Source organism: Electrophorus electricus, chromosome 4, assembly GCF_041902795.1.
Source record: "Electrophorus electricus isolate QZ-2024a chromosome 4, ASM4190279v1, whole genome shotgun sequence".
NCBI lineage: Eukaryota > Metazoa > Chordata > Actinopteri > Gymnotiformes > Gymnotidae > Electrophorus > Electrophorus electricus.
The window spans coordinates 17,723,278-17,734,119 of NC_137500.1; the positions used below are offsets into that span (position 1 = coordinate 17,723,278).

Consider the following 10,842-nt stretch of genomic DNA (forward strand, 5'->3'; position numbering starts at 1 on the left):
ACCTGTGTGGGGAACAACAGAATGACGCATAAATAGGCTATAGTCAATCTACCTTTAAAGAACATTGTTTGCATTCCAATAGTGCATCAAGTAAACCATCTTTTAGTTAAATAGATTCTTCATAAGAATTCTGGAAAACTTACATGTTGACTGTTTTTGACTATTAAATTTAGTTACTGAAAAGGAAATAATATAATGTATAAGCCTGACCTAAAACAAAATCAGGAGTAAACATTTTTTTGCATGTTTATTATTATTATTATTATTATTGACATATGATGATGAGGTCAACAAGCGAGGATATTGTTGGACTCAAGACAACATACATATACAACTAAAATAAAGAAAATGGTGATAGTGATGGTGGACCAAAACACACACACACACACTAATGATGACAGATCAATCATGCACAATGCACAATCATGCAACATTCAAAAATGTGAAATACTATGCAAGTGATATCACTTCATTCATGTGATAACTGATTCTCAAAGTCACTGGAATTTTCCAGTATACTGTATGTACATAATGTATATGTGAAAAATCTTCCTCTAGAGTCTGTTGGAAGTCTGGGCAGAAAGCTGGGAAAGCAGAAGTTTATAGCCCAATCAGCCTGTTGTCAGTTTGCTTGATTTAAAGTGAAGAACAGCTGATTAAATGTTGGTGATTGTTTTGCATGTTTCACATTAAGTAGGACACAGAGTCATGCTTGTGTATTACAGGCAGGTAGCAGTCAATCTTCATGGCAATGTCTCAGCCTATCAGTAACCTTGAACAGTTTGGCATGCTCCGCCCCCAGGGGCAGGGTGGTCTGAATGACTGCCAACACCTGGCCATGTGGGTGTGTGAATCTACCAGATAAAAACACACACACACACACACACACACACACACACACACACACACACACACACACACACACACACACACACACACACACACACACAGTCTCTTAAAGAATAAAAGATTACTGCCTTCTCTCTTCCAGCAAAGCACCTCATTTTGCTGACAGCCACAGAAAGTGTGTGTGGGAGATATTTGTTTTAAGGTAACTGAGCTGAACTCAAGAACACACATTAAACATGCTGATTAGGCAGTTATAGTGACAGGTTTCAACCTTGTTAAGGCACATGAACATTAATGTTTTTTTTATTCATTATCCTTATGTTCATTCAACATTCATTCAGACAAAACTTTCCTAAAAATTCATCCTGTATGACTGCATTGGTGACATAGGAAAGTGCTCAAATTTGGGGTTAAACTCTTACCTCTTTTCAGTCTGTCCAGCTGTCGGAAGACCTGAACAGCTGATATGAACAAGGTGACATTCTGGTTCTAATGGTACTTCCTGTACTGTGTGTTGAGGGAGCATAGAAGCTGTTTGAATATAGTAGGTTTGGCTCTGGAAAGGTGGTGCATGCTGGGGGAATTCACATGGTGCACAGAAAAAGAAAGGAACTGTTCTTCAGATATCCTAGTTCCTATGGCAAAACTATCCCTTTCAAATCAAATCAAAGTTTATTTGTCTCATATGTATTTTTGCAACATGACTCACTTTTAAAGGCATGTTATAAGAAAACTTATCAACTATGTCAAGAGACTTATTTTTCTATTCAGTCATTTTGGCCATCTTCCACTTCTATCCATTTGTAACTATGACTGCTGGTATAAATATTGCATTATGTGAAAAAAATAGGAACCCTTTTCATATAAAGCAAAGATCCTGACATGCAGTGGCTAAAACAGCCATGCTATTTAATTAGCCCTGCTGCCTAGGAGCTAGCCTGTATCATGGCAGTACAAATTACCTTTCTAATCTGGTTAGACTGCGTTGCTTTCACATTTGGCTGTAAACATTATTTTACCCCAGTCATTTTCCTAAATATATACCCATATATTTACCCTGATGTGCCTCAGTGATGCTTTCAAATACAAAATGACAGTGTGCTTTAAACCAGTACTTTCCTACATGGCAACTTGTAGGCTCAGAGAGACATCTTTCTGCACTACTCAAGTCTTATCTACATATACAAAGAACATTAAACTACAGCTGATACAATTACATAGATTTGTGTATTTCTGTAAGTATGGTGGGTGCATGCTTTGCATTCTGCTTCTGAGAGACACTAGTCTCACTACTAAGCAGTCTGGTTTATTGTGGTTAATATGGAAATGAAGTCCATGGTTTCTGATAACCTGCCTGCTCCTTCCTCCATACCAAGTCTTCTACAGAACATGTAAGAGCAAAAACATAGGATTCAGCTGAATGTGTTTACTGCAACCATGTATGCCTTTTTAATCTACTGGGTCAAAAATTGATATTGCTTGAATAGGAAACCAGATTAACATGCTGGGATGCTGATGGTCATATCTGATCTATTTCTTGGTGTGTTTAACCATTGTATAATAACTCCACTCTTGTGTTTAGTTCTTACATTTTAATGAGCATAAATATTGCACCAAAATTTGGATGGGAAGGGCAGCTGGAAATTAATCCAGAAAAACTATTTGATTTCTTTGTTCCTGTTTATTTATGACACTGTTAAGCATTTACTTAATTTATTAAATGACAATTGCATACGGTGAATCAGTAGTAAGGTAACATGATTCTGGTAATATTTTTGTGCTCTTACAAACAACATTCTTAGGGAAAAATGTATTAGACAAGGAGCAGAAAATCATGACAGGAAAGGTGAGACTGTGTATGATGCATGTGGAAATGCGTTGCTGTCCAAGAATGAGTCAATTTTCCAGTTTACTCTCCCCTCATGCTCTGAGGATCTTCTGGAATTCCAGCAGGCTCTGTATCCTGTCAAACGTATTCACACACACATGCTTATAAATATGGCTTCATTAGCTCTGCACCCCTAATACTTGGCTACACACAATGACGTAAGATATTACCTGATGCATGTCTGCATGTCCCAGTCCAGCACATGAAAAGCAGTTATGCATGAATACATGATGAAACTATGATGGCGATCACATACACTCACCCACACCCTAGCATGGCATTCGAATGCACAAGACCATCACCCTGATTTAGTACATTAGAGTTAATCAAGTTAAACAGCCATGATAGCATGCAACCAACACTTCATCTTGGTGATCGTGCTGACAGGAAAATATCCTCCTAGGAAGCAGCTTCTGCTTTTAGCACAGGATTAAAACTGAGGAGATTACAGGATAAATGCCAAGACATACAAGACACTCGGCACTAAAACAGCAAAACAGTACACACACATATAACCACAATTGAGGTGCATTTTTTACTGAAAGGAGCAAGGACTCAAAAGAGAGCATCTGAAATTGAATGTATATTTAAGAAGTATGAAAGCAGCTATCACATCTGCATATGAAACAGTTTCATGTAGTTCCATTAAAAAGGAGACGAGTTCACACAATTAAGTTAAAGAAAATGAGCCAAGCAGTAGGAACAGTAACCACAATCTTAATGTGTTCCACGCAGATGAACTTTTCACCTTACCCTCAAGTTCAAATAACTCAAGTGATTATGCCATGAAAATCAGGCTTCGCAGTGGTACTTCAACCAAAATCAATTGTAACATTCAGTAATTTAATAATGAACAATCAAATTCCAAAAATATTACTTTCTAAATAATTACTCATTCAGCAGACAATTAATTAAACATTTTACCATTTATGTGATGTGCAGCATGGCTTCTTTGGTTTGATAAAAGAGGAAGCAGTTATTAACAGTTGTTGCTGCATTACTATATATATATATACAGTGGTGTGAAAAAGTGTTTGCCCTCTTCCTGATATCTTATTTTTTTGCATGTTTGTCAAACTTAAATGTTTCAGATAATCAAACAAATTTAAATATTAGACAAAGATAACAAGTAAACACAAAATGCAGTTTTTAAATAAAGGTTTTTATTATTAAGGGGAAAAAAATCCAAACCTACATGGCCCTGTGTTAAAAAGTGATCCACAAGTGAGAGCCATTATCCAGAAATGGCAAAAACATGTAACAGTGGTGAACCTTCCCAGGAGTTGTCAGCTGACCAAAAGAAAGAGACTGGGCAAAAATGGCCTGCATGGCAGAGTTCCATGACAAAAACCACTGCTGAGCAAAAAGAACATAAAGGCTCGTCTTAGTTTTGCCAGAAAACATCTTGATGATCCCAAAGACTTTTGGGAAAATACTCTGGACTGATGAGACAAAAGTTGAACTTTTTTGAAGGTGTATGTCCCATTACATCTGGCGTAAAAGTAACAGCATTTCAGAAAAGGAACATCATACCAAGAGTAAAATATGGTGGTGGTAGTGTGATGGTCTGGGGCTGTTTTGCTGCTTCAGGACCTGGAAGAGTTGCTGTGGTAAATGGAACTATGAATTCTGCTGTCTACCAAAAAATCCTGAAGGAGAATGTCCAGCCATCTGTTCGTGACCAAGTTGAAGCGCACTTGGGTTCTGCAGCAGGACAATGATCCAAAACACACCAGCAAAAGTCCACCTCTGAATGGCTTAAGAAAAACAAAATGAAGACTTTGGAGTGGCCTAGTCAAAGTCATGACCTGAATCCGATTGAGATGCTGTGGCATGACCTTAAAAAGATGGTTCATGTTCAAAAACCCTCCAATGTCACCGAATTACAACAATTCTGCAAAGATGAGTGGACCAAAATTCCTCCACAGCGCTGTAAAAGACTCATTGTCAGTTATCGCAAACGCTTGATTGCAATTGTTGCTGCTAAGGGTGGCCCAACCAGTTATGTTTAGGGGGCAATCACTTTTTCACTCAGGGCCATGTAGCTTTGGATTTTTTTTCCCCTTAATAATAAAAACCTTCATTTAAAAACTGCGTTATCTTTGTCTAATATTTAAATTTGTTTGATGATCTTAAATGTTTAAGTGTATGGAAGGATGGAAAGTATGGAAGGATATAAGCAGTTTACATAATTTCAGGATAATTCAGCAACTGTATGCAAGCCTTCATAGCCTGATTTATCAGAACATTCAAAAATGTAAAATCATCTGACAAAATCTACAAACAAATAAATAAATAAATAAGTAAATAAATAATAATTAAAAAAAAGCTGGAAGCAGGACATCATGGAACCTGCTCTCATATTGAGAACATCTCTGTCTGGTGTGATGTTCTAGATTAGAGATCTCTGGTCCAGGGAAATATGCCGATGCAGAGGTGTCTGTAGAACAGTGTGTGGAACTCAGGAGCCTGGGAGAGTCTGCAACGAGTCAGTGCGTGTCCATTTAACCTGCAGACACAATACATTACAGGCAACAGAGTTCACTGGGAGTGAGGCTGTAAATAGAGACTGCCCTTTAACATTGTTGAAGACCAGCTCTCAGATCCTGGCTGCCTGAATGTGAATTAGGTAAACCAACATCACTGGAATATTTACAGATGGATTAGCACCTCTGAAAGCCCTACTCACTCACACCAAGTAGCGCTGGAAGCAATCTGCCAGGTCAAGCACTCAGTCTCATTTCAATATATATTTTGAAGCTTTGAATAAATATCACTATGGCTACAGGGCATTTAATGGTTAACATAGATATACAACACACCGGAACGAACAGTAACTGGGTGCAAATATGCACGTCGCTCATACCCTGAAATGAAAAAATAAAAAAGGCAAGAAAGCAAGGTCATTTTCACATTGTCAACCGACTAATGCTACATTCATCCATGAAGAGATATTCCTTGCTTGAGTGACAATAAAATCTGTTTAGGGGTTCAAGCTTTTAAATTTGAAAAGCATGCAACCGTACACTGAAACTGCCGTAGTTGTAAAGCGCATCAAAGCGCTCCAACCGACATATACACGCGCTAAACCATTGTAATTAGCATAACCTGAAACTGGACGATATTGGATATCAGATTGCCTTGGAAATGTGTCCAGCACCTTTTCACGCAAGGGATATCTCCCTTCTATAGACGCAAAATCTTAGGCTGTAAAGAGCCTATCCTAAATACATGCTTACCGCTATGTTCTATGGGTCGCTCATGCAGCGTTATGCGAGTTTCTCAGCATTTTTTGACCAGGGAGCTGAACCACAAGCAGCTGTTGTTTCTGTCTCGTGGATTTCACCGCGAGAATAGCCTGTCGGTTTTTGTATTGTACCATCTGCAAAGTTATCTCAGCATTCCAGCCTTCGTCCTGTGGACACCTAAAATCGATCTCCTTGCCTTCCGACATAACAACTGTGAAGTAGATGTACTTTCCCTTTCTCTCGACGCAGTCCACGGTCTTCATGTTGGCAAAGTGTAGCTCCTTCACTTTAACCGTGTGGTGATAGTGGTGTTGGTGATGCGGGTGGTCGTGCTGTTTCGGTGGGTTAAGCAGCATTCCATCTTCAGTCAACACACAGTGTTTCTTCTTCCACAGCTGGAGCAGACCGTCGCTGCGTTTCTCCAGAAGACCTTCTTTTAACACCTTTCTGCCGTTCTCCAACATATCGTTCCACAGTAATACACACAAATAACGACCAAATATATTTAAACTAGTATTAAGAAAAAAACATTGAATGCGAAGAGCTTCGTGTGTAAATGAACAGCAGTCGAAGAGGACGGCTCACCAGCAGGCGCTCAAACAATGATGTGTGGTTTAGTTGTACTGGGATTTTTTTTCTGTGCCAGGTCCGCCCCTCGAATGACATACAGCAAAAGGCGCCGAACTGATGTAGGCTATCACCTAAGACTGGTCAGGAACTGATGTATAAGACAAGACCAAGTCAGCTTGCGTAGAGCTTTAGGCGGACTGAGGAGCAAAGAACATAATAGGGCATTGCGCATAGCTATAGGAGGAAAATAAACATTTGCGCAATTTTACTATTAAGAAATGTGACGGAAAGCGTTAAATAACAATCGGTCTTCAAGCTTATCGTATTTCTACGAAAGGTTACTTGTTATTACAGAAATACTTTCAGAATGACATTTTTGTATGGCCAAACAAAACTAGCTTCCTTCAATTTGAAACCCCCACTACTCAAGACAACCAACGAATGTTTGCCATGACATTCTACTTTTTTTAAGAGTTTGTCTTGGTCTTTTCAAATACCACTCTATAAAAAGACCTCATATGTAAAACCTAGCTTTTGTACAATTTTTCACTTTGTGGGGGCGAGAGAGAGAAGACAGAGAAAGGTAGAAAAAAAATCTACTGCAGTATACAAGCTTTCCAGAGAATCAGGATGTTTCAGGGTGAGAGCGAGAGCTAGAGAGGCATCTATAAAAATCGCTAACTGGGTGCACTGCCATCACTTCAGTACACTCCAGGACACTTTCCACAACCCTGCACAATATATAATCTGCGCGTGCGCAGAACATCATGTTTGCGTACATGACTTTCACATTTGTATTATGCTGCCCAATCAACACTACATAGCCATACTATACTGAAAACGTACAGCACCAACTAGTCTGTGAAAACCGGATAAATTATTTTAATTCCAATTTCTGAATTCAGAGAGATCATATCCTATACATTAAATAATAATGTACTGATGTCTGAGATTGTTAAGTGATGATCTGTCATTCTGAAGTAGAACAGGTCTGTGGAAACAGAAGGAACATAGTTCTTATGAACATTTTTGGGGGGCTTAATTTTGCATTGATACTACCTGACTGATGTCAGGTGGTATACTAGAAGTAAAAAGTAAAAGAAAGTGTAAGAGGTCAGTGTGCTGCTCCATCACCAGGCCTCCACCTCAACACCATGCATAATAAAGACTAATGTACTCACCTCCGGACATGCCTATAGCATAAAGCACGACCAAGGTGGACTCTTCTATTGCCGGCTGGATCCATGGTGAGCCGGGAAGAGGAGAATCCTATGGAAGAGATAGTTGACAAATATAGATGAATATATACTTGCAAGTATTGTGGTGATGATTTTATGTACATAACTGTATGTTTGTATTCCAGCTGTAATGATGATTGCAGTTGCCTTCAACACCGTAACCTCATGATGGTTTGTTCCATTCCAATTAGGGAGAGGAGCCTGAAGCATAAAGACAGCTAGACAGTCAAATGAGTGGAGTCAAGACAACCAGTTTGTGAAACCCAGCTAGAGTTAGAGAGAAACAGCTGGGGATTTTGCTGCTATAGAAGCTGATAATGTTGTGAAGTGTTTGAGGCATTGTAGACCCCTAGACTTGCTAAAGGACTGAGTACTTTTAAACCACTTTAGGGGAATATGTGTTGCACTGCTGTTTTATTCACTTGTACATAAAAGGTTTCACTGGGATCCACTAAAGGTGTTTTAGTCCACCCTTGGGAGGGCCCACATCCCTCCATGCATGTTTAGACCCACTCAACAACAATAAAGTAAGTATAAATAAATAAATGTAATTACACTAGAATAAGTGTACATTATTTTCACTAAATATTCACAGATTTTTAAAAAGTCGCACTATTTAACATTTGTTCTATTTATTTTATTTATTGACTGACACACCCCATCACGCTCATTGGAACATCACTTTTGATTTGAAATCTGTCTTTAGACCCTGTAATGCCTAATGTACATGTATACCACAAGAGGCAACACTTTGCAGATTATGAACATACAAACATAGCAAAGGTGAAAACATCACTTCAGCTATATGGAATTGGATTTGAACAATTATATAAATTCAGTCACCTGTTTAAACAGAATATTCCAGCCCTTCCAGTGTTGTACTACAATCCTACAAATGAGCGTTGCTGGATGTTAAACTTGCAGCATGATGATAATGTTTAGTATAACATCAATCCCTCCATAGAGATACGTATTAAATATAAATTTTGTGACATTACTTGGCATAATAACCAGTGGCAGCTGGTGAAAAATATTCCAGGTATGACTGCGTGACAGATTCCAGAACCATCCCAATACAACTCAACAAAAACTATTAGTACTCTCAACAGACTAATAACAATTACCATTACTTGCAGCTCTAATGTGCTCAGATTGACGGTCTGCAATTGGCTGTGCATCTGCTCTGAAAGGGTGATACTTCCATCACCCCTGAAGAAAGAGGGAATGAACCAGGAAGATAATTTATCCTGATATTACATGACATTTTAAGTATTACTGTGCTACAAATACACAATAAATAATTATTTTTAAAAAATGTAAAAAAAAACCCCAACATTTTTCAAAAATGAAGATAATTGCCACCAGGGAGGGTGGCATCCTAGCACCCTCCATTGGCCAGCTGCCACTGATAATATAACCAAATGTGACTGAGCCTCTATCAACCACCAAGCTGGGACACTGGTCATAAGCGTAAAGTGAAACTTTAAAAGAGTGAATAGTTGTAGGTCAGCTGGAACCAGGCATATTATAGTTTAGGAATGTATTCTTTTCTATTTGCTCGTTTGAGTGTATAAATAAGTTTCCCCATAGATTACTTTTTAGTTTTACTGTTTATCATTTATTAGTTTACTTCCAACAAGCAAGGCTTTAGCACATAGCAACCTACATCCAATAGAGCATGTGATGACATTGGAAGTGCAGTGGCTCTCACTGACACTCATTGAATGTCAGCATTTGCATTTAGTGCGACTACCGTAGAAACACACAACTTAAATATGAACTGTTGTGCATGAACTCAGAAATCTTTTTACAGATTGCCAACAGCAAAAGAAAGGAGAACACCATGTTAGCTAGCAAGACAATCCCAGTTTAAGCAACTAGTCAGATAACTGTAAATTCGGAGGCTATAGATGGAAAGGAAAAACATGAAAGATCACAATGATGATATATATATGCACAATATTAGTTTTAATGGCATAGGAAGAAAGACTTTACCTACACAAATATAAGACATTACTGACTAGCATTTTTAGCTAGGCCCAATTTGTTCATAGCTAGCTTGCAGTTTTGGAAATTGTAATAATAGACATTTGTACAAACTTATCCACATACAACCAGAATATCCATTGATGTCCTTGACAGTTTAATTTCACCATCAAATCCTACCTTGCAGTATGACCAAGTGACTTTTGTAGGCTTTACTTAAAGTGTTAAAATTAAAAAGAGGCAACGTTACATAATGTCAGGAAACCTGATTCTGGGCCAGAGGTCCACGATCCACCGGTCCTTTGGATGGATAGCTTAGTAGTTTTATTGTTACTCAAAATAAACAGCCATGTTGCAGAATGTTTTGCCAATCTGACAGAGTATATTCTTTGATGTCACTTTTCTGTCAGAAGTCAGTGAATACCATCTTCAGGATATTTAGTAACATTGCAATCTCCTGGGCATTTTCATTTATGACATAAGGAATCCACTTCTACAAAGAAATCCTGACGGATATATGGAGGCGACTCTCCGATTCCGTCATGGAGCTTCTGGGAATGTCCAAGTTCCCACTCTTTGGTAAATAATTTACATATAAAGTGGGAGCTCCCTAATATAATAATCATTTTTCATCCACATGAGTTGGAGAATTCTGCAATTGCATCAAGACAAGGAATGTCTGATGGAATACCCCTCTGGGAGATTATTTAAAAAAACAAAAACAAACCCCTCCCACAACCTCTTTTCTAGTGAAGAATACCTTAACTTCAGTATTTCAGCCATGACCACGAGAACGTTTTTTTTTTTAAATCATAAGAGAACTGTTCATAAATTTATTGCCCAGCCCTACTGTGCACCATGTGTGCCCCAATACAAGTAGTCTACAGAAACCAGTTTTTTTTTTAATTTAAAAACAAAAACCTCCCCACACCTTTAAAAACCAATTAATTTTAAATTAAACTTTATGTACTTATTTTCAAAAGCAACACTTTTATACATAAAGCTAAACCACATGTATAGTTCATAGATATTCAAAATGACAGCTCTAGCTCTCTACATACAT

The 10,842-nt window shown here is 38.2% G+C and overlaps 1 protein-coding gene across 4 annotated transcripts; it reads right to left on the reverse strand.

Annotated features, from left to right (window-relative positions):
* Window positions 1-2,510: 2,510 nt before the first annotated feature.
* Window positions 2,511-7,033, reverse strand: phlda1 (pleckstrin homology-like domain, family A, member 1). 4 transcript variants are annotated; one of them, XR_014123258.1, is made up of 2 exons: window positions 2,908-7,032; window positions 2,511-2,812 (listed from the first exon to the last, which is right to left on the reverse strand). XR_014123258.1 is itself a non-coding variant. In XM_027032248.3 (2 exons), exon 1 carries the CDS (start codon window positions 6,447-6,449, stop codon window positions 5,997-5,999), a length of 453 nt encoding a protein of 150 aa, XP_026888049.2. In that variant the 5' UTR covers window positions 6,450-7,033; the 3' UTR covers window positions 2,511-2,812; window positions 5,977-5,996. The 4 variants fall into 4 exon arrangements, 3 of the variants coding, with proteins under 3 accessions (XP_026888049.2, XP_081568889.1, XP_026888048.2); XM_027032248.3 differs by having other exon boundaries at window positions 5,977-7,033; XM_081712763.1 differs by having other exon boundaries at window positions 2,511-5,604; window positions 5,977-7,033.
* Between the last annotated feature and the right edge of the window lie 3,809 nt (window positions 7,034-10,842).

Coding starts and splice junctions, on each gene's coding strand:
- phlda1 (XM_027032248.3), bottom strand. CDS start 6,449: ATGTTGGAGAACGGCAGAAAGGTGTTAAAAGAAGGTCTTCTGGAGAAA.